Source organism: Schistocerca gregaria, chromosome 2 (assembly GCF_023897955.1).
Source record: "Schistocerca gregaria isolate iqSchGreg1 chromosome 2, iqSchGreg1.2, whole genome shotgun sequence".
In the NCBI taxonomy this organism is placed as follows: Eukaryota; Metazoa; Arthropoda; class Insecta; order Orthoptera; family Acrididae; genus Schistocerca; species Schistocerca gregaria.
Genome location: NC_064921.1, coordinates 1,033,277,595 through 1,033,302,294, shown reverse-complemented (window position 1 = coordinate 1,033,302,294; position 24,700 = coordinate 1,033,277,595). Strand labels below are relative to the sequence as shown.

At 43.7% G+C, this 24,700-nt stretch overlaps 1 protein-coding gene across 2 annotated transcripts in view; it reads left to right on the top strand.

Moving 5' to 3' along the window:
• The window catches only part of LOC126335554 (brain-specific angiogenesis inhibitor 1-associated protein 2-like), a 521,250-nt gene that overhangs the window by 454,843 nt on the left and 41,707 nt on the right, over window positions 1–24,700 (top strand). The window contains exons 8-11 of one of the 2 annotated variants that reach the window (XM_049998957.1): window positions 1,400–1,625; window positions 6,520–6,702; window positions 12,279–12,381; window positions 16,161–16,308. In XM_049998957.1, the coding sequence (XP_049854914.1) occupies window positions 1,400–1,625; window positions 6,520–6,702; window positions 12,279–12,381; window positions 16,161–16,308 (660 nt within the window). Of the gene's footprint in view, window positions 1–1,399; window positions 1,626–6,519; window positions 6,703–12,278; window positions 12,382–16,157; window positions 16,309–24,700 lie in introns of both variants that reach the window. The other variant, XM_049998956.1, reaches the window with a different exon arrangement.

Sequence of the window (24,700 nt, the reverse complement as noted above, 5' to 3'; positions counted from 1 at the left end):
CATCATCATTTATCCATACAGTAGAGCTGCATGCCCTCGGGAAAAATTACGGCCGTAGTTTCCCCTTGCTTTCAGCCGTTAGCAGTACCAGCACAGCAAAGCCGTTTTGGTTAATGTTTCAGGGCCAGATCAGTCAGTCATCCAGACTGTTGCCCTTGCAACTACTGAAAAGGCTGCTGCCCCTCTTCAGGATCCACATGTTTGTCTGGCCTCTCAACAGATACCCCTCCGTTGTGGTTGCTTCTAACGGTACGGCCATCTATATCGCTGAGTCACGCAAGCCTCCCCACCAACGGCAGGGTCCATGGTTCATGGGGGGGGGGGGATACGTTTATAATATATTATTAAGGCAGTAATGACAATATTAGTAGCTAGTAGCACCAATCGACAGAAGACGCCTTCATACAGTTGAAAAAATAATTTATTAAAACTATAAAAATGGTGTAAAACAATGAATGTTAGCCAAGATCGCAGGAATTCTTTTTATTCCATGATTACCGGATTCGGCGAAACTAAAGGCGCCATCACCTGATCTTAACACACATACAGGTTACAACATCAAGCAAACAACGGTGATACTAATAGTTGCCTATAACACGCAGGCCTTACAAAATTGTCGTAACTAGCACATAGGCGTCCAAGAGAGATGACATTATAAATGTTAAGTGTCTCCATCACATACAAGCGCAAGCTAGGTACTCAGCTATTAATATCACAATTGTTTGTCTTGATCTTGTAACCTGCATGTGTCCTAAGCTCCGATGATGGCGGCTTCAGCTTCACCGAAACCGGTAATCAAGGAATAAAAATAATTCCTGCGATCTTGGCTACCAGTTTATTGTTTTACAACCATCTAGATCGCTCCCATACGAGCACAATGTGCTCCCTGCAAAATATAAAGATGGTGGTTGTATTTTTTATCATGAAGTACTACAACTAAACTCCGCCCGAAGAGGCCATGAATGACCAACGGTACCGACTGGCCGCCGTGTCATCCAGTCGTCACTGGATGCCGATATGGAGGGGCACGTGGTCAGCATACGACTCTCCAGGCCGTAAGTCAGTACACGAGACTTCTCAGTCAAGTAGCTCCTCAACTTGCTTCACAATGGCTGACTGCACCCCGCTTTCCAACAGCACTCGGTAGATTGGATGGTCACCCATCCACGTGCTAGCCCAGCCCGACAGCGCTTACCATCGGTGATCTGACGGAAACCGGTGTTACCAGTGCGGCAAGTCGGTTTACTTGATAATTATCTAACCGAAGGAATGCATGGTGCTCTCCTCTGAACACGCTGACAAGATTAAGGACGGAAGACAGTAGATTAAATGTCCCTGCGTATTCTGTCTTTGTTTTAGCAAGTGTGCCATTGTTAGCTGAGCCTCGGGATGTCCGCAGGTGAATTTCTACTCGGAGGACGCGCCCTCAGAAGCGGAGCGCGACCGGCTCGAGGACGACCGCGTGTCCATGTCGTCGCAGCTGCGCAAGACCAAGTCGATGGACGCGTCGTGCCTGGACATGCGCTCCATCGGCGACGCCGCCAGCCAGCACAGCCCGCTCAAGCCGCTCTCCAGGGCCAAGTCGGAGTTCGACCTCAGCGCCTCCACACAGTCGCTGGACCAAGGCAAGTTCACGGCGGCGAACCACATAAACTGTGCACACCTCTTATTTGGTGAAATGTTCAAGATACAGAAACGAATTTTTCGATAGCTGTTATTATGCATAGACGCTTATCGTAATTTGTTGCGTGGTCAATGTTCTTTACCCTTTTATCAAACGAAATATTGGAGCAGCTGTGCTTTCTTGCGTGCCACAACGCACTGAAAGATCTTGATAAGCCAAGTACAGTGGTTAACTTGTTAATGTTGGCATTGAAACTTTTCGCAAGTGTATTCGAGATACGTGGTCAAACTGAACGGTTCCAGATATTGATAGGAGGCTTAAGGCAAATGATAGGAGGCAGAGGGACACTAATTTTGTTGTATGGTTAGTACTCTTCACTCCTGTATTAACAGAGATACTGAAGAAAACATGTTTTTTATGGAATGATGTAGTTTCCAATGGTAGTCGAAAGTTAAAATGGCGGGTACAGTGATTTAACGCCTGTTAACGTTGACGTTGAAACGTTTTACTCGAGGAATGTGGTCAAACTGAAAAGCAAAGCTGGCCGAATCTGTTGCAGTGACAACACCGGACTCTGTCTTTATATGCAGCGAGAGAATAAGCCAAAGCTAGTAAAGTATTTCTTCTTGCCCCTGTTTCACACGACATAGATGCAGTGTCAGTTACAAAGAAACTACGTTTTGTCAACAATAAGAAGAATCTTTGTGCTGGTGCTCCAGGTAGAGAAGAGAATCGGTACGAACCTGTTAACCCTGAGCGGCATCCACTTGTTTCCAGTTGCTGTCAAACCTATCTAGTAAACACAGTGTTTATAGCAGAACTTCAGTAACTGCCGTGTGTTTATTGTAAACTCCACATTTTTAAAATGAGAGAAGAGGCTTTGCTAAAATCTCCATGGGCATTGTCTACTGCAGGATTTCGTGAGTCCTGATGATCCTTTCGGAATCATCATGCCTCACGTGGGACGCATTGTGACATTACAGCCTTTATCACTGCGATTTTTAACATGTAAAAGTTTTTTTTCTGTATTCGCGTCAGTGTGTGCGAACTTTTAACATATACCAATGAATGTTGTAACCAGATATCTTTGCCGCGCTCCTGAAAAGCGCAGAATATCACGATAGCTATAAACTGTTATACGCTGCTATCGATCAGTAAAAAAAACGACGCACCTATGTTTCAAAATAACAATTGCCCATTTTTTAGTTCTGCAGGGAGCCGCGCCGCTCTCTAGCTGTTCTTCTGTGAATGTGTTGCGAGTCGGACGCAAAAGTATTGTGCTCCATACTGATGTAATCATTTTATTGTAAATTTAAGAGTTTAAGTGATTAAAAATATATGTAGCCACAAACAAGCGAGAATGTGTATCATGAAAATTCGCTCCACCGCCACAATGGGTGGCCATGTTAATGTAAGTTTCCGTTTCATAATATAATACTTGAAGCCTTGAAGTTTATTTAATTTCTAAGAAAATCTCTCAACCTCATTTTCATTAATTATACTTGTGATAATCTTTTCTGTTTGAAAGATTTATGCAGCTTATGATCCAGCGTGTGTTCTGTCGGAACAGGAGGCTATCGTGACGACATCGTTATAGTATTTATTCCAAGTTCTTTCAGTTCCGTTTATATGTTCGTACAAATCCAATTAGTTGGTCCCTTAGGTTTCTTTCATGTAACTTCCGTCTGTTTTCTCCGCACGATCTTCCTCCGAAAAAATTTCTGTTCATTTTTTAGTAATTTTCGATACCGCGAATGAGAAAGGACAGCCGCCTCCTGCTCCGAACGGAACACCACGACTTTTCTAACGTCGGAGGGTACCGCACGAATTTTCCGCTAAAAGGTAATAGAATTTCTTAAAGCTGGATCAATTACACATGTTGCTGCTGTTCTCTGACAAATCTGGTGTGATTAATAGTAATTTATTCTGTCACGACAAAAAGAACCAATTTTACTTTTACCAAAGCAACAAAGCTTTCAATTAAATTACTAAAAAGAAAATCATACCTGAATTTCCCAACCTGTATTACTCGCAACGCTCGTGCTCCGCGGGAAGTGAATTAGTGCTATACAAAGAACTATTAAAAACAGCGTTTTTTTCCTTGTCATATTTGTATGATTATTTATGATTTAAAACTGAAGTAATCATTGAATAAAAGAAGTTTCTCAGTTTATAAAATTTTATTAATTCTATTAGCTTGGAGAGTTTGAAAAAAGTAACCACTCACTTGCAAATAAAGGTTTATTGGAACCCAGCACTTAGATTTTGACGGTCTTATTCGGAAGACTTAATGGACCTCGTTACATCACACGCTGATAAAGTAGACTGAATAAAGCTAAACGGCTCGTGTCTTAAGACACATTTATGTTACAAAGACAATTAATTACAAGCCGTGACTTAAGACTGGAGCACTGTAGTATGTCATGTGTGAATATTATACGCGAAGTGTAGTGGCTCAGAAACGTAAGGCTACTGTCGGCTTAAAAGCTGACTTATGTACATTAAGACACAATGTGGCATCTGGATTGTAAGAGTACAACTAAGACGAATAGCAGCAGTTAACTTTCAGAATAAACAAGGTGTTCCGTCGAAGTACCAGGATTCTAAACGTGTTTCTTTAGAGAAAAAGTGTGGGAAACCCTGGTCCACTGTGACATTGATGTCACATGTCACTGTGCACTGTCGATTCTTTTTCAATCACTGTTTCGCTGTTGTCTTTGTGGGCACTGGTAATGTATACTTAGAGAGGAAGCTTTGCGCCTCCTGGCAGTTCAGGTATGGGTTTGGGTTTCCTTCGTCGGCAGAAGGCAGCCTGTGAATACCGTTAGCACGAGAACATCTCCCTGGGCATTGAGCAACCTTCACAGAAGCCAGCCTGTTTCCCGCTCCACTGGCTTTGTGTGAACGTGGCTGGTGTCCGCCTACGTGCTGGACAATGAGTGCCACGTTTACCTTGCCATTCCCTTGGGATAATCTGTGCACAACATATTTCCTTATTTCAAAGACCCCGACTCTGCAGTGCAACCTCACTAGAGTGGCATCAACTGATCCGTTTCGCTCCAATAATTTTGTTTATCCAATGTCATTGTGTTATTCCACATAAGTAAATAGTGCACACGGGGTGACCAATAAGTATAACTCGGCATTAACCCAGTGCCAACCTTGTGACAATAAAATGTGGGTGTTTTATGCAAGAAGTGGGAAATTTCCTGTCTTTCCCACGAGGTTTATTCAGTTTTCTTACATTTCTCATCTGTCACATTGGCCGTAGCCTGGAGTCGTTTGTTGGAATTTGGGCAAGAGAAAGTAGATTTTTGGGTATTTTTTGACGAAACGTCGGACGAATCCAGAGCTGACTGCACTGCAATTTGGTGCAGTTCGATAATCTTGAGGAGATTTCGCTAGCTGTGGTAGAGCTATCCGGAATCTGAGCAGCGCGCATCTCACATGGTTCGGGTATGCATCTGAACTACTGATTTAATTCAGATTTATTTTTGTATACTGTCTCCACAAGCTGAACAGGTCATGACGTCTCTGAGCGCCATTCTTCAGGCGTATTCGTTTAGTACCTTACCTCCTAAGTGTCTCCAAACAGGAGTTTTGCAAAACAATCGAGTAATGATGGTGTCACTGCGAGTGCTGTATCATCGGGTGTATCAACCCCCCCCCCCTCTCTCTCTCTCTGTCTCTGATGGGTTACTTACTCGGCAAATGTCAACGTCAGAATAACAACACGTTTACATTGCGGCTTGCGAAAGACTCCACTCGGACTGGGTGCGCTAACGTCGACGCAGGCCGCACCATACTTGCCTCACTATTTCCATACGCGAATCACGTGTCGGTAAACAGAGTGGGACATATAATCTTCCGGCCAGCCAGTATTTAGGAGGCTGAGTGTCCCCAAGGCAGCAGTTCGGATTACAGATCCCGCTCAGGTTACAGCCGCATTTCAACGGTTGCCTGCGAGTGTAGCAAATAGCCAAACCGTGATCATCGGGGTGCCATCGACCGACCATGCAGCTCTCGCCATGAACAAGCGTTGCTAATTTGCATCTAAGTGATTACTGAACTCTTATAGTTTGTACGTTATGTCAAAAGTGACAATTTCACTCTTTTTCTTGGGCTGTGCGTCTATGTGATAGTTAATGGACTTCGGTAATTCGCATTGAAACACATGAATTAAGCTGTATTCATTGCGATTTAACAAATATATTAGCTTTATTGAGACTGCCGTTGTTAGTTACGCAGCCAACTTTGAAGAAACTTTAAATTTGGGGCAGTCATTTTGCAGCCTGCATTCCATTACTTCTAGTTTTAACAGAAACTCCATTAAAAGTCCTGTTAGTGCCGGCACAATGTGAATACCGTATGAAAAAGGCCCTAGAAAAACTATATTGAAACGTGTGTCCGTCCTTATGTTTAAGACAACAGCTTTTCTGGGCACGAGATAACTGCCGAAATGTTTGATACGGTGGAACGTGGCATGAAAGATAATAGTTGCTTGTGTTTATATCACAATAACAGATTCCCACCACCTTGCCTATCAATTTTAGCATGTTCCCCAGATACTTTTGCATAAGTTTTAAAGCGAATATTAACATTGTACTCGTTTTTCCAAAGCTTTCGATTGCCGTTACAAAAAAGTAAATCGTGTCATTAAAGAAACATTCGGGTTTTAACATTTCGGTTGATACCAGAGTGAAGGTTACGAGTGCTAGAATAAAATGAAATGCTTTTATGCGTACTATAGTTTTCACAAAAACTTGTTTCGATATCTCGAACCGTTCATAAAAGTTAAGGCACGTATCGTGTTGCACGACTCCCCCCGTACCGCTTTCTTCGGGGCGAGGCTACTTGCTGCGCTTACTGAGATACTTGCTGTTGTGCTGACACAGTGTCCGCCCGCTACGACCGCCGTGACGTCACGGCGTCCTCGCCGGAGCCCGAGCCGCGGCCCAAGTCGCTGGCCGTAGCATCGGAGAACGGAGACGCGCCGCTGGCGCGCGCCATGTACGCCTACCTGTCCAGCGGAGACAACCAGCTCAGCTTCCTCGAGGGCGACGTCATCGCGCTCATGGGTGAGTCGGACAGGCACTGCAGTGGCCTTCGACTGTCAGATCGTGAGTTTTCTGTCTTCCCAGTTACTGAAACACGATATAGAAATCGTGACCGCCAGGACAGTGTCGATGGGACTACCCAGCACCATCCGACTGAGATATAGTGATTGACGTAATCGAAAGTTACTCATCAGCCATGAAAAATTCGGCGTTTCTTCCTTCTCCCCATCCTCCTCTACCGATTTTTACATTCTAACACCCCCACTCAACTCTCGATATAAGTGTTGTGCAAGATGGTTTTTTTTTTTAAAAAAAAGGTTCAAATGGCTCTGAGCACTATGGGACTTAACATCTGATGTCATCAGTCCCCTAGAACTTAGAACTACTTAAACCTAACGAACCTAAAGACATCTCACACATAAATGCCCGAGGCAGGATTCGAACCAGCGACCGTAACAGTCGCGCGGTTCTGGACTGAAGCGCCTAGAACCGCTCGGTCACCGAGGCCGGCATTTTACAAAAACTCAGACAGTTATCGTGTAGTGATGGTTATTTTAGCAATCGGACTGAAAGTAAATTACTCTTTTTCAAAACACACCATAATTAGTGTACAAAACAATGCACCTTATAAATCATTTCTGTTAGGTTACATACTTTCTGTTACCTGTAATTCTTTGCTGTGGAAAGGTAAAATTGTGATAATCATATCCATGAATAAAGAAATCGCAATAATTGATCCCAAAATTTTAATTACTAATTGACTATCTGCATTAACTACTTCATGAGAAAGTTGTTGAATCTATTCTGTTCCTGTAATATTTGTTACGCACTTTACTGTGACACTAAGTAATCAACAGATTACTCACATTTACGAAAATACTCGTATGGTTCTGGGCTATGAAAAATCTAAAATAACCAAGGAATTTAGTCTGCAGCCTTACTGTCTTCACATGCATGCCCCACACACTCATATATACACTACTGGCCATTAAAATTGCTACACCAAGAAGAAATGCAGATGATAAACGGGTATCCATTGGACAAATATATTATACTACAACTGACATGTGATTACATTTCCACGCAATTTGGGTGCATAGATCCTTTGAAATCAGTACCCAGAACAACCATCTCTGGCCGCAGTAACGGCCTTGATACGCCTGGGCATTGAGTCAAACAGAGCTTGGATGGCGTATACAGGTACAGCTGCCCATGCAGCTTCAACACAATACCACAGTTCATCAAGAGTAGTGACTGGCGTATTGTGACGAGCCAGTTGCTCGGCCGCCATTGACCAGAAGTTTTCAATTGGCGAGAGATCTGGATTATGTGCTAGCCAAGGCAGCAGTCCAGAAAGGCCCGTACAGGAGGACCTGCAACATGCGGTCGTGCATTATCCTACTGAAATGTAGGGTTTCGCAGGGATTGGATGAAGGGTAGAGCCAAGGGGCGTAATACATCTAAAATGTAACGTCCACTGTTCAAAGTGCCGTCAATGCGAACAAGGGGTGACCGAGAAGTGTAACCAATGGCACCCCATACCACCACGCCGGGTGATACGCCAGTACAGCAATGACGAATACACGCTTCCAAAGTGCGTTCATTGCGATGTAACCAAATACGGATACGACCATCATGATAATTTAAACAGGACCTGGATTCATACGAAAAAATGACGTTTTGCCATTCATGCACCCAGGTTCGTCCTTGAGTACACCATCGCAGGCGCTCGTCTGTGATGCTGCGTCAAGGGCAACCGCAGCCATGTTCTCCGAGCTGATAGTCCATACTGCTGCAAAACGTCGTCGAACTGTTCGTGCAGATGGTTGTTGTCTTGCAAACGTCCCCATCTGTTCACTCAGGGATCGAGACGTGGCTGCACGATCCGTTACAGCCGTGCGGATAAGATGCCTGTCATCTCAACTGCTAGTGATACGAGACCATTGGGATCGAGCACGGCGTTCCGTATTACCCTCCTGAACCCATATATTCCATATTCTGCTAACAGTTACTGGATCTCGACCAACGCGAGCAGCAATGTCGCAACACGATAAACCGCAATCGCGGTAGGCTACAATCCGACCTTTATCAAAGTCGGAAACGTGATGATACGCATTTCTCCTCCTTACACGAGGCACCACAACAACGTTTCACCAGGTAAGGCCGGTCAACTGCTGTTTGTGTATGAGAAATCTGTTGGAAACTTTCCTTATGTCAGCACGTTTTAGGTGTCGCCACCGGCGCCAACCTTGTGTACGTGCTCTGAAAAGCTAATTATTTGCCTATCACAGCATCTTCTTAATGTCTGCTAAATTTCGCGTCCGTAGCGCGTCATCTTCGTGGTGTAGTAATTTTAATGGCCAGTAGTATTTTTCGTTCGTGTGATATTCATCACGTTCTTCACTGTGACTCTAGGTAATCACCAGATCACTCACATTTACGGAAATACCCTGTGTGCTTCTGGGTTATGAAAAATCTAGAATAACCAAGGAAAAGAGTCTGCACCCCTACTGTCTTCACATATATGGCCCATACACACATATAGACATAAACTAATACATAAATGATGAATACACAGCTGCTACATTTTTCTAAAAATGGTATGCAGATCTTTTCTCTTGAGTGTTTATTGAACGATGCTATCAGAATTAATTCAATTTTAGATCACTGGTTGACTTCTGATGAAATTTTGAGTATCTTACAATACTACACAACAGGCATATTTGTGAGATGTTTCAACTGAACTCAATCATTTTTCTTAAATAATATAAATTTTGCATAATATTTGTTAAGAAAATAACACAATATTCTCTTTAAAATTATACTGCTAAGTAAATTTTAGTATTTGGGCCTAGAAAATATAAACATTATTATGTGGGTCAATAACAGTACGCATATATAGATACATTTAACACTATTGCTACAAGACCAATAATAAACAGTGGCCCAGGTAATTTGCATTGCTAAAGAAAAGAATACATTGCCTGAAGGCGACAATGCTCCTCCCTAGGTCGGAGTCGTCGAATACTGTGTGTTGCCAGCCTAAGCGTTTACAACGTTTGCACACGCCTCTTCTTAGAAAGAAAAGAAAAAAAAATGGTTCAAATGGCTCTGAGCACTATGGGACGTAACATCTATGGTCATCAGTCCCCTAGAACTTAGAACTACATAAACCTAACTAACCTAAGGATAGCACACAACACCCAGTCATCACGAGGCAGAGAAAATCCCTGACCCCGACGTGAATCGAACCCGGGAACCCGAGTGTGGGAAGCGAGAACGCTACCACACGATCACGAGATGCGGACGCTCTTCTTACAATTAACAGTTGCCGTAGAGCACTGTTTACAAATTCCACGTCTTTACTATCGGAGAAAAGGATCACCTGAACAACATTTTTTATCTTCTCGAGTGTGTGTAACGTCTGTACCCATTGTATCCCATAATCGATTTTATTCTCTGTTTTCCTCTATTTGTCCCGCCAATGCCCCTTCCAGTGCCAATTTAACTAATGTATGTACATTTCTCAGTCAATTACCTTCATTCTGATACAGGTTTCCTAGACTGTTCGTCACGAACCCATTTTTCTTAATGGCATTTCATTTTGTATTTTTCATGGCCACTTAATATTTTACTCTTCTTCTGTTACCGTTTTAGGTGAGAGCAACAGCCAGAACAATCTGAACAATAAAATTAGCGATATTCAGGACTAATAACAGGCGAGCTACCACAGAATCCACTGAATAACTGCGTGTTTTCACATAAGGAATCTAGTTCTGTGACTGCGTCATAATACGTAGTCCATCATCGTGAATGACCTGTACCTCGCACAACCTTGCCGTCAGTTCCATCATCTCTTGGCTTCCCACATTTTGTATTTCACTTCAACGGAAAGTTATGCTTCAGTTACACGTTACAAGAGAGTTCATTGTGTTTGCCACGCCAGTAGTGCAGAAAAGCATACCTGTTTCACTGGGACTAAGCCAGTTGTTTTAGTGCATTGTGTCCTCGTCTCGCATTCAGAATTGGCGGCTTTTGGATCCCTGTCTCCTCATTTTAAAGTACACTCCTGGAAATGGAAAAAAGAACACATTGACACCGGTGTGTCAGACCCACCATACTTGCTCCGGACACTGCGAGAGGGCTGTACAAGCAATGATCACACGCACGGCACAGCGGACGCACCAGGAACCGCGGTGTTGGCCGTCGAATGGCGCTAGCTGCGCAGCATTTGTGCACCGCCGCCGTCAGTGTCAGCCAGTTTGCCGTGGCATACGGAGCTCCATCGCAGTCTTTAACACTGGTAGCATGCCGCGACAGCGTGGACGTGAACCGTATGTGCAGTTGACGGACTTTGAGCGAGGGCGTATAGTGGGCATGCGGGAGGCTGGGTGGACGTACCGCCGAATTGCTCAACACGTGGGGCGTGAGGTCTCCACAGTACATCGATGTTGTCGCCAGTGGTCGGCGGAAGGTGCACGTGCCCGTCGACCTGGGACCGGACAGCAGCGACGCACGGATGCACGCCAAGACCGTAGGATCCTACGCAGTGCCGTAGGGGACCGCATCGCCACTTCCGAGCAAATTAGGGACACTGTTGCTCCTGGGGTATCGGCGAGGACCATTCGCAACCGTCTCCATGAAGCTGGGCTACGGTCCCGCACACCGTTAGGCCGTCTTCCGCTCACGCCCCAATATCGTCCAGCCCACCTCCAGTGGTGTCGCGACAGGCGTGAATGGAGGGACGAATGGAGACGTGTCGTCTTCAGCGATGAGAGTCGCTTCTGCCTTGGTGCCAATGATGGTCGTATGCGTGTTTGGCGCCGTGCAGGTGAGCGCCACAATCAGGACTGCATACGACCGAGGCACACAGGGCCAACACTCGGCATCATGGTGTGGGGAGCGATCTCCTACACTGGCCGTACAACTCTGGTGATCGTCGAGGGGACACTGAATAGTGCACGGTACATCCAAACCGTCATCGAGCCAAACGTTCTACCATTCCTAGACCGGCAAGGGAACTTGCTGTTCCAACAGGACAATGCACGTCCGCATGTATCCCGTGCCACCCAACGTGCTCTAGAAGGTGTAAGTCAACTACCCTGGCCAGCAAGATCTCCGGATCTGTCCCCCATTGAGCATGTTTGGGACTGGATAAAGCGTCGTCTCACGCGGTCTGCACGTCCAGCACGAACGCTGGTCCAACTGAGGCGCCAGGTGGAAATGGCATGGCAAGCCGTTCCACAGGACTACATCCAGCATCTCTACGATCGTCTCCATGGGAGAATAGCAGCCTGCATAACTGCGAAAGGTGGATATACACTGTACTAGTGCCGACATTGTGCGTGCTCTGTTGCCTGTGTCTATGTGCCTGTGGTTCTGTCAGTGTGATCATGTGATATATCTGACCCCAGGAATGTGTCAATAAAGTTTCCCCTTCCTGGGACAATGAATTCACGGTGTTCTTATTTCAATTTCCAGGAGTGTAGTTTTCCCTAATTCCAACATTGAAGACAAATGTCAGGATAATTCCTTCAATATTCCTCTCGCTCGCTTTATCTCAATCAAAACTAATTGTTCTTTTCAACTTTTTGCAGGTGAACGCATTAAGGGTTGGCAGTTTGGCGAGAACCTGCGTACCCAGACCAATGGATGGTTCCCTTTAGCTTACACAGAGATGCTACTCGACGCAGCAGACAGGTAAGTATCGTCGCATCTGACGACAGAAACCATCTTAAGGCATTCTTTGCTCAGTCCGTTTCGGGACACAATATTAACGTTAACCGAATGTTTCATACTTACGGCCTTACTGGTATGTGTCGTGCGTATAATGTATGATGATTTAAAACTCGTGCTGAATCGTGATTCGAAATCTGACACATCCATTTCGGCAACACTGTTCTTTTGGAATAAAGTCGTCAAGATAGCTTAATATATTTTCATATGTCGTTACGTTTCAGTTGCAGACATTTTGTCTACTTCCATCATCGGATCAAAACTCTGAACTCGTGAAACAAGTTCGCCGGCCGGTGTGGCCGTGCGGTTCTAGGCGCTTCAGTCTGGAACCGCGTGTCCAACACGGTCGCAGGTTCGAATCCTGCCTCGGGCATAAATGTGTGTGATATCCTTAGGTTAGTTAGGTGTAAGCAGTTTTAAGTTCTAGGGGACTGATGGCCTCAGAAGCCAAGTCCCATAGTGCTCAGAGCCATTTGAACCATAAAACAAGTTCCTTGTCAGTTGCGATTGACCTTGTACCTAAGTTGGCAGTTGACGCCCTCTTGGGTACAGGTTATACTGTTACTGACAATGAAATTTGTTTTTTGAGTTCAGAGGTTAGAAAATTTAAAAAGGGAAATGGATAGGTTAAAGTTAGATATAGTGGGAATTAGTGAAGTTCGGTGGCAGGAGGAACAAGACTTCTGGTCAGGTGACTACAGGGTTATAAACACAAAATCAAATAGGGGTAATGCAGGAGTAGGTTTAATAATGAATAGCAAAATAGGAGTGCGGGTAAGCTACTACAAACAGCATAGTGAACGCATTATTGTGGCCAAGATAAATACGAAGCCCACACCTACTACAGTAGTACAAGTTTATATGCCAACTAGCTCTGCAGATGATGAAGAAATTGAAGAAATGTACGATGAAATAAAACAAATTGTTCAGATAGTGAAGGGAGACGAAAATTTAATAGTAATGGGTGACTGGAATTCGTGTGTAGGATAAGGGAGAGAAGGAAACATAGTAGGTGAATATGGACTGGGGCTAAGAAATGAAAGAGGAAGCCGCCTAGTAGAATTTTGCACAGAGCACAACTTAATCATAGCTAACACTTGGTTTAAGAATAATGAAAGAAGGTTGTATACGTGGAAGAACCCTGGAGATACTAAAAGGTATCAAATAGATTATATAATGGTAAGACACAGATTTAGGAACCAGGTTTTAAGTTGTAAGACATTTCCAGGGGCAGATGTGGACTCGGACCACAATCTATTGGTTATGACCTGTAGATTAAAACTGAAGAAACTGCATAAATGTGGGAAATTAAGGAGATGGGACCTGGATAAACTGAAAGAACCAGAGGTTGTACAGAGTTTCAGGGAGAGCATAAGGGAACAATTGACAGGAATAGGGGAAAGAAATACAGTAGAAGAAGAATGGGTAGCTCTGAGGGATGAAGTAGTGAAGGCAGCAGAGGATAAAGTAGGTAAAAAGATGAGGGCTGCTAGAAATCCTTGGGTAACGGAAGAAATATTGAATTTAATTGATGAAAGGAGAAAATATAAAAATGCAGTAAATGAAGCAGGCAAAAAGGAATACAAACGTTTAAAAAATGAGATCGACAGGAAGTGCAAAATGGCTAAACAGGGATGGCTAGAGGACAAATGTAAGGATGTAGAAGCTTATCTCACTAGTGGTAAGATAGATACTGCCTACAGGAAAATTAAAGAGACCTTTGGAGAGAAGAGAACCACGTGTATGAATATCAAGAGCTCAGATGGCAACCCAGTACTAAGCAAAGAAGGGAAGGCAGAAAGGTGGAAGGAGTATATAGAAGGTTTATACAAGGGTGATGTACTTGAGGACAATATTATGGAAATGGAAGAGGATGTAGATGAAGACGAAATGGGAGATACGATACTGCGTGAAGAGTTTGACAGAGCACTGAAAGACCTGAGTCGAAAGAAGGCCCCCGGAGTAGACAACATCCCATTAGAACTACTGACGGCCTTGGGAGAACCAGTCATGACAAAACTCTACCGGCTGGTGAGCAAGATGTATGAGACAGGCGAAATACCCTCAGACTTCAAGAAGAATATAATAATTCCAATCCCAAAGAAGGTAGGTGCTGACAGATGTGAAAATTACCGAACTATCAGTTTAATAAGTCACAGCTGCAAAATACTAACGCGAATTCTTTACAGACGAATGGAAAAACTGGTAGATGCGGACCTCGGGGAGGATCAGTTTGGATTCCGTCGAAATGTTGGAACACGTGAGGCAATACTGACCTTACGACTTATCTTAGAAGAAAGATTAAGAAAAGGCAAACCTACGTTTCTAGCATTTGTAGACTTAGAGAAAGCTTTTGACAATGTTGACTGGAATACTCTTTTTCAAATTCTAAAGGTGACAGGGGTAAAATACAGGGAGCGAAAGGCTATTTACAATTTGTACAGAAACCAGATGGCAGTCATAAGAGTCGAGGGGCATGAAAGGGAAGCAGTGGTTGGGAAAGGAGTGAGACAGGGTTGTAGCCTCTCCCCGATGTTATTCAATCTGTATATTGAGCAAGCAGTAAAGGAAACAAAAGAAAAATTTGGAGTAGGTATTAAAATTCATGGAGACGAAGTAAAAACTTTGAGGTTCGCCGATGACATTGTAATTCTGTCAGAGACGGCAAAGGACTTGAAAGAGCAGTTGAATGGAATGGACAGTGTCTTGAAAGGAGGATATAAGATGAACATCAACAAAAGGAAAACGAGGATAATGAAATGTAGTCAAATTAAATCGGGTGATGCTGAGGGAATTAGATTAGGAAATGAGACACTTAAAGTAGTAAAGGAGTTTTGCTATTTAGGAAGTAAAATAACTGATGATGGTCGAAGTAGAGAGGATATAAAATGCAGACTGGCAATGGGAAGGAAAGCGTTTCTGAAGAAGAGAAATTTGTTAACATCGAGTATAGATTTAAGTGTCAGGAAGTCATTTCTGAAAGTATTTGTTTGGAGTGTAGCCATGTATGGAAGTGAAACATGGACGATAACTAGTTTGGACAAGAAGAGAATAGAAGCTTTCGAAATGTGGTGCTACAGAAGAATACTGAAGATAAGGTGGATAGATCACGTAACTAATGAGTAGGTATTGAATAGGATTGGGGAGAAGAGAAGTTTGTGGCACAACTTGACTACAAGATGGGATCGGTTGGTAGGACATGTTTTAAGGCATCAAGGGATCACATATTTAGCGTTGGAGGGCAGCGTGGAGGGTAAAAATCGTAGAGGGAGACCGAGAGATGAGTACACTAAGCAGATTCAGAAGGATGTAGGTTGCAGTAGGTACTGGGAGATGAAGCAGCTTGCACAGGATAGAGTAGCATGGAGAGCTGCATCAAACCAGTCTCAGGACTGAAGACAACAACAACAGTTTTGATCTGATGATGGCGGTAGCCGAAAAGTCGTAAAAATAATATATTGAGCTATCTCGACGGATTTCTTCTAAAATAAATCCGCACTAATCACAAACGCATTTAGATAATTTATTTACTTTATTAATAGTTCTAAAGTGAGCTCCCAAACACTATAGTGGAGGGTTGGGATGGGGGAATGGACCCTAATTCATAGTATCAACTAGTCGCTGCCACTTCTCGCTATAGCTGTGGTTGAGCGCAATCAATTGTCAGTACTTTTATGTAGGCTGTTGAGGTACTGGTGAAGTCGGGTAGTTCTGGATGACGCAGTGTTGACCTGTTACAGCAGCTCGCCGACGCACAGCACGGCGCCCGCGACGCCGGCGTCGCCTACGCGCGGCCTGCAGGGCGGCAGGAGACCCGGCGCCGCCCACCTCCAGCCGCAGCCGCAGCACGCCGCCCCCGCAGCGCCCTCGCACCGCCCCGCTACGCGACAGGTAAGTGGCCGGCTTGCGGCTAGGCAGCTGGGCGCTCACACACTGGTACACGGAGTCCTCTGCACTTGTCACTCGGTGGACACTCACTGCGGCACACTACGCACGGAGCACTTCATTGCCGGAAACTTCTCAGTTATCAGATCAGCTCCGTGTCTTAGTACTGCATGGCTATAGATTAAGTCCACAGAAGTCCGGTGTGGGCTGTAATAATTGTATGACAGAAAAACTCGGTAGATTAATTCGTAAATGCGGAATCGATTTACGCTGGAAAAATTGATATGGCGCTCTGAATGCAAGCATGGGGTTCAGAAATGCTTTCACTTGTAATGGATCAGGAAAGGGGCGTGGGCAGAAAAGGTCAAAGAAGTGAGAATGGCTTTATGTTGATTTTATTTTAGCCGCTGCTTACGCAGTTTCTTCAATATAAGAGCCGGAGACGTTGATCAGATGCTGCATCCGAGTCCAACTGCTACTCGCAGCAGCTTCAGTGGAATCAGAGCAACGTGTTCCTTTATAATGGATTTCAGATCAGGTAGAGGCCGAACGCGACACTCGTAAACGAGTTGTTTCACATATCCCCGGAGCCAAAAGTCAGATAGTTTCAGATCAGCTTATCTTGCAGACCATACATCTGGAAGACCTCAGGAGGTAATATGTTTGTGGAAGGTTGCAGTAAGCCTTTCTTTCACTGGAGATGCGACCTGAGGTGTTGCCTCATCTTGTTCGAAGACAGTGGTTTCCAAACCAGAAATCACGTGGTGTACAAGGAGGTGGCGATGACGTGCAGACATCACAGTACAGCTAACACACCCTCTTGGTGTGTTCTCTTTAGAGAAGAACGGACCGAAAATAAAGGTGCTCGTGTATCCACACCACAAAGCTACACTACTGGAAATTAAAATTGCTACACCACGAAGATGAATTGCACAGACGAGAAATTTAACCGACAGGGAGAAGATGCTGTCATATGCAAATGATTAGCTTTTCGGAGCACTTACACAAGGTTGGCGCCGGTGGCGACACCTAAAACTTGCTGACATGAGGAAAGTTTTCAACCGATTTCTCATACACAAACAGCAGTGGACCGGCGTTGCCTGGTGAAAAGTTGTTTTCATGCTTCGTGTAAGGAGGAGAAATGCGTACCATCACGTTTCCGACTTTGATAAAGGTCGGATTGTAGCCTATCGCGATTGCGGTTTATGGTATCGCGACATTGCTGCTCCCGTTGGTCGAGATCCAATGACTGTTAACAAAATATGGAATCAGTGGGTTCAAAAGGGTAATACGGAACGCCGTGCTGGATTCCAAAGGCCTCGTATCACTAGCAGTTGAGATGACAGGCATCTTATCCGCATGGCTGTAACTGATCGTGCAACAACGTCTCGATCCCTGAGTCAACAGGTGGGGACGTTTCCAAGACAACAACCATCTACACGAACAGTTCGACGACGTTTTTCAGCAGCATGGACTATGAGTTCGGAGACTGTGGCTGCGGTTACCCTTGACGCTGCATCACAGACAAGATCGCTTGCTATTGTGTACTCAACGAAGAACCTGGGTGCACGAAAGGCAGAACGTCATTTTTCCGGATGAATCCAGGTTCTGTTTACAGCATCATGATGGTCACATGCGTGTTTGGTTACATCGCGATGAACGCACATTGGAAGCGTGTATTCGCCATTGCTATACTGGCGTATCACCGGGCGTGGTGGTATGGGGTGCCATTGGTTACACTTCTCGGTCAGCTCTTGTTCGCATTGACGGCACTTTGAACAGTGGACGTTACAATTTAGATGTGTTACACTCCTTGGCTCTACCCTTCATCCGATCCCTGCGAAACCCTACATTTCAGTACGATAATGCACCACCGCATGTTGCAGGTCCTGTACGGGCCTTTCTGGACTACTGCCCTGGGTAGCACATTCTCCAGATGTATCACCAATTGAAAACGTCTGGTCAATGGTAGCGGAGCAACTGGCTCGTTACAATACGCCAGTCACTACTCTTGATGAACTGTGGTATAGTGTTGAAGCTGCATGGGCAGCTGTACCTGTATACGCCATCCAAGCTCTGTTTGACTCAATGCCCATGCGTATCAAGGCCGTTATTACGGCCAGAGGTGGTTCTGGGTACTGATTTCTCAGGTTCTATGGAACCAAATTGCGTGAAAATGTAATCACATTTCAATTCTAGTATACTATATTTGTCCAGTGAATTCCCGTTTCTCATCTGCATTTCTTCTTGGTGCGGCAATTTTAATGGCCAGTACTGTACATACTGGGAGTGTAACGGCTGCCCCTGACAATATGTGGATTAACAATACCCCAAAGCGTCATTTCAGTGTATTCACTGAACCCTGTAATGTAAAATGTGCGTCGTCCCTCCACAGAACTTGGCCACATGTAATCAACCGCCTGGATTTTGTTGAGATGCCTGTGTAGTGCAGACCGCAGATGTTTCCCTACTCTTGACCATGGGACGGATGACACTCGTGACACTACAAGAGCACTAGCGCTACCGCGGGGATGCGGTGCGTTGTCAATTACAGCAACATTGATCTTGTCAATAACATCCACCCAGGTAGGAAGCCTTCCTCTTCCAGATGCCTCACCAAGCTACCCGTGTTTTCGAAATTCATTGTCATCGTATTTAAAGCATTTGATGACCTAGGGTTTCTCCTCATTCGTTTCACTTATCGGTACTCTTTCAATGTAGCACAGAACGGTTTCACTAACAGCGCAAGATCTCTCTTCTCGATGGCCAGGTTGTTCACTCATGCTGTGGTTGTCAGATGACGGCACCAGATTTGCGCCTGTTGGCCGAAATTGGAACTTTTCTCCAGCGCAAATCGGTTTCGCATTAACGCATTAGGATATCTATCGCGTTTCGGCCTCTTTGGATCGCCATGAGTAGCTACACTTCAATTAGAACCAACTAATACAGCTTTTTTTAAAAACTTTTATTCAGTTGACAAAATCTGTATGGTACCTTTCTGTGTAACAGCAGTCATCTTTCGATCATTACTGTTTGCGCAGTATATCTGTTGAATGTAGATTAACCGTGACGACACTGTTTATTCTTAGATCCCTTGATCGCATATGGTATAAGGCACAGACAAATCAAAACAAGATAGATGGAAAAAATAAGTAAACTGTGTATTATTTCAAACGTAGTCAATGTCCCAATCTCTCTCCATGCTGTTTCCTACTTTTTAGGGCCTTGAAGAAAGACGTTCGTGGCCGTGGGTTTGGTTCGGACGAAGAGGTGCATGCCTGGATACAATCACGATTTTCAAGATAACAGTAAACATTTTTCCATAAAGGCACAGACCGTTTTGTCCCACAGTTGGATAAATGTGTTAATAGTTATGGCGACTGTTTCTTTTTCATATGTCTCGTTTTCATTTGACAGTCCCTAATTAGCGTTAACAGGGTACGTCTTTATTGAACCATCAGCAAACTAAAAGTCCGGTAACACATCAAGTCATAATGAAGTACTGGCTGTGGTCACTTAAAATGACTCTAACCAAATACCCAACGAGATAAAGGCATTTGTGAATGAGAGAACATATTTCCAACTGATCGCGTGGTGCAATGTAAAAATTGTTATAATTCATTGACTGTGATGCGTGAATGTTGTCCTTGAAGAATAGAAAGAAAGGGGGAATGTAATCCAGTGCTTACACACATCTACTCCTTTCTAGTCGTACCATGGGGGCCGCAGAGCATAACTCACACAACTGATGGACCTGTCACCACTCCGTTGGGCACTAAAGAGAATTTGAAATAAGAGCAAGTCTTAGCAGTAAGGAACTTAACGCTATGAGCTTCGCTTCTATTGCGAGCCATATGCTACAACAGCGTTTCTCAACTGGTGTGTAGCGACACATTTGTGTGTCGCACTTATATGTCATGTATGTCGCGAGATTTTTAATGTCACCTAATCTTCTACAGATAAGGTGTCTAGAACATAAATAAAACTGTAATAAATATCTAAAATTTGTATCTCATCGTTGTTCCATATTTTAAAAAAATATTTCGTATGTAGTTTATATGTTTGCCTTTCTTGGGCCTATTAAAAATGAAAACATCACGCGTAGGAGTGTTGCAAACGCCGGAAAATTAGTTTGGTGTGTACCAAAGGAAAAGAAAAAGATTGAGAAACGCGGTGTTAGATAATCACAACTTCCTCACCAGCAGAATTGGAAGCTGCTACAATTATAGGTTAACGACATAGGCTGCGACGTCGAGCATTATGGAGGGTGGTTGTAAAATATCAAAAGATATCAGCGAAAAGAATCACTCGTAGCTTCCAAAGTGTTATCAGCAGTCTTTTTTTTTTATCAGTCTACTGACTGGTTTGATGCGGCCCGCCACGAATTCCTTTCCTGTGCTAACCTCTTATCTCAGAGTAGCACTTGCAACCTACGTCCTCAATTATTTGCTTGACGTATTCCAATCTCTGTCTTCCTCTACAGTTTTTGCCCTCTACACCTCCCTCTAGTACCATTGAAGTCATTCCCTCATGTCTTAGCAGATGTCCTATCATCCTGTCCCTTCTCCTTATCAGTGTTTTCCACATATTCCTTTCCTCTCCGATTCTGCGTAGAACCTCCTCATTCCTTACCTTACCAGTCCACCTAATTTTCAACATTCGTCTATAGCACCACATCTCAAATGCTTCGATTCTCTTCTGTTCCGGTTTTCCCACAGTCCATGTTTCACTACCATACAATGCTGTACTCCAGACGTACATCCTCAGAACTTTCTTCCTCAAATTAAGGCCGGTATTTGATATTAGTAGACTTCTCTTGGCCAGAAATGCCTTTTTTGCCATAGCGAGTCTGCTTTTGATGTCCTCCTTGATCCGTCCGTCATTGGTTATTTTACTGCCTAGGTAGCAGAATTCCTTAACTTCATTGACTTCGTGACCATCAATCCTGATATTACGTTTCTCGCTGTTCTCATTTCTACTACTTCTCATTACCTTCGTCTTTCTCCGATTTACTCTCAAACCATACTGTGTACTCATTAGGCTGTTCATTCCGTTCAGCAGATCATTTAATTCTTCTTCACTTTCAGTCAGGATAGCAATGTCATCAGCGAATCGTACCATTGATATCCTTTCACCTTGTATTTTAATTCCACTCCTGAACCTTTCTTTTATTTCCATCATTGCTTCCTCGATGTACAGATTGAAGAGTAGGGGCCAAAGGCTACAGCCTTGTCTTACGTCCTTCTTAATACGAGCACTTCGTTCTTGATCGTCCACTCTTATTATTCCCTCTTGGTTGTTGTACATATTGTATATGACCTGTCTCTCCCTATAGCTTACCCCTACTTTTTTCAGAATCTTGATCAGCTTGCACCATTTTATATTGTCGAACGCTTTTTCCAGGTCGACAAATCCTATGAACGTGTCTTGATTTTTCTTTAGCCTTGCTTCCATTATTAGCCGTAACGTCAGAATTGCCTCTCTCGTGCCTTTACTTTTTCTAAAGCCAAACTGATCGCCACCTAGCGCATTCTCAATTTTCTTTTCCATTCTTCTGTATATTATTCTTGTAAGCAGCTTCGATGCATGAGCTGTTACGCTGATTGTGCGATAATTCTCGCACTTGTCAGCTCTTGCCGTCTTCGGAATTGTGTGGATGATGCTTTTCCGAAAGTCAGATGGTATGTCGCCAGACTCATATATTCTACACACCAACGTGAATAGTCGTTTTGTTGCCACTTCCCCTAATGATTTTAGAAATTCTGATGGAATGTTATCTATCCCTTCTTTCTTATTTGACCGTAAGTCCTCCAAAGCTCTTTTAAATTCCGATTCTAATACTGGATCCCCTATCTCTTCTAAATCGACTCTTGTTTCTTCTTCTATCTTCTATCACATCAGACAAATCTTCACCCTCGTAGAGGCTTTCAATGTATTCTTTCCACCTATCTGCTCTCTCCTCTGCATTTAACAGTGGAATTCCCGTTGCACTTTTAATGTTACCACCGTTGCTTTCAATGTCACCAAAGGTTGTTTTGACTTTCCTCTAAGCTGAGTCTGTCCTTCCGACAATCATATCTTTTTCGATGTCTTCACATTTTTCCTGCAGCCATTTTGTCTTAGCTTCCCTGCACTTCCTATTTATTTCATTCCTCAGCGACTTGTGTTTCTGTATTCCTGATTTTGCCGGAACATGTTTGTACTTCCTCCTTTCATCAATCAACTGAAGTATTTCTTCTGTTACCCATGGTTTCTTCGCAGCTACCTTCTTTGTACCTATGTTTTCATTCCCAACTTCTGTGATGGTCCTTTTTAGAGACGTCCATTCCTCTTCAACTGTGTTGCCTACTGTGCTATTCCGTATTGCTGTATCTATAGCGTTAAAGAACTTCGAACGTATCTCGTAATTCCTTAGAACTTCCGTATCCCACTTCTTTGCGTATTGATTCTTCCTGACTAATGTCTTGAACTTCAGCCTACTCTTCATCACTACTATATTGTGATCTGAGTCTATATCTGCTCCTGGGTACGCCTTACAATCCAGTATCTGATTTCGGAATCTCTGTCTGACCATGATGTGATCTAATTGTAATCTTCCCGTATCTGTACTGGGCGTAGGGAGTTAAAAAGAATGGTAGAGCAGCCCATCATAGCCCACAGTAGTAAGCTACGCTTGAACAGGTGTGAAGAAGAAGAAGAAGAACGTAATCGAGTGATTTGGAGTGTGTTCATTCACGCTATACCTTGTGGGAGTTAGATTGGAGGGTTTCAGTTTGGAGGATACCTGGTGAATGTTACCTGTTGTCACTTCTAGTGCGAACGATATGGAGAAATTTTTCATGTCTAGGATGCGATCCACTTACTATCCTTGAGATGATGCTAAATGTTGATACAAATGACCATATTTTACAGCATTGTGTAATGCTTACAGTAGAGGAACGGTTCGAAGATGATGACAGATGTTTGTGGACAATACATTTCTTAAATACACTGGCTTATTTAGATCCAGCGGGCTGAACCGAATGAAACACGTTCATACGTCGACTTGATTTGGGACCCTAGCGTTTAACGTCACTATCTTCTCTGGTTTCGGCTCTTGAGGGCGAAATGGCTGCCATAGCCCCACAGACAGCCATCTCACTGTAAGTGTTCCCTGCAGAGATCAAAGCGTCATAATGGCCAAGTGGGGAGATACCCCATATTAATGTCCAGTAATAGGTATTCGGATTAGTGTGATTGCATGTTTTGTTGGCGAATTACAATGACGATCCTCGCCTCATCACGGGAAAAGGCTTTTTAAGTTTTCCGAGTACTTTCGGTCAATTAACGCATTGCGAATGAAAATGTACGATATGTAGCCACATTACTGTGATAATCTTTTCAAATAAAGTCCGTAATCAGTGCTAATATAGTCTGCGGGTCGTAAATGACTTGGTTGAGAAAGGTTACAAGGAGACAAACAGTCATTCCAGCCAGCTACTTTTTCTTTGAATTAATGATTCATATAAGTATTTCCGTCCCAATTTGATTTTAAGAAGGATACATGTATTTTTATGAACATTTTAGACGATTCTCATGAAGAGAAGAGGTAGGACATAGCACAAATTGATTCGAATGAATTAAATGGACTGAAATGAAATGAAAGATCTCAAATACGTTTTGGATAGTAGTGTACGGAAATAGTGATGGAAGCTGAAGACATGAATTAAAATTTCTGCTATGGCCGGAATTTGAAGCGGGATCTCCTTACTTATTAGGCAGGAATGCTAGCTATTACACGACCGCAGCGCTATATCTAACAGTGCTGTTCGGACTACCCAAGTGTATTGCGCTCGACAACTCAAACTTCATATTTTCTGCTTATTTTCCCATTCTTAGATAGTCATTATTGCCCAGTATCTATGGCATTGGAACAGCGCCCCTGCGTTGAAAGTGATGGGGAGACCTGTAGATCTGTAGATGTTATAATAAAATTTTCCTCGAGACATTTGAATTTCTTCTTTATCTACCATGACGATGGAAACTGAAGCAATGAATTAAAAATTGATTCATTTCTTCAGCTTCCATCATTATCGTAAATACAGATAAGACACAAATCTCTCGAGGAAAATTTAATTATAAGCTATGCAGAAATGATAAGTGAGAACATCAGTGACAATGAAAATTTGAGCCACTCTTGGCTGGAAGGGGCGCGCGCGCACACACACACACACACACACACACACACACACACACACACACACACACAGCTTTCTTGTTGCCGCACCAGCCGGGCAAAAGGAGGTCCGACACGATATCAGGAGGTATAGCATGACTTCGGTCACCCCAATGTAAATCTCTTCGTTGGTAGCAGAATTTAGGAGTTTTAGGAAAACAATTTTGAAAATGGTTCATGTTA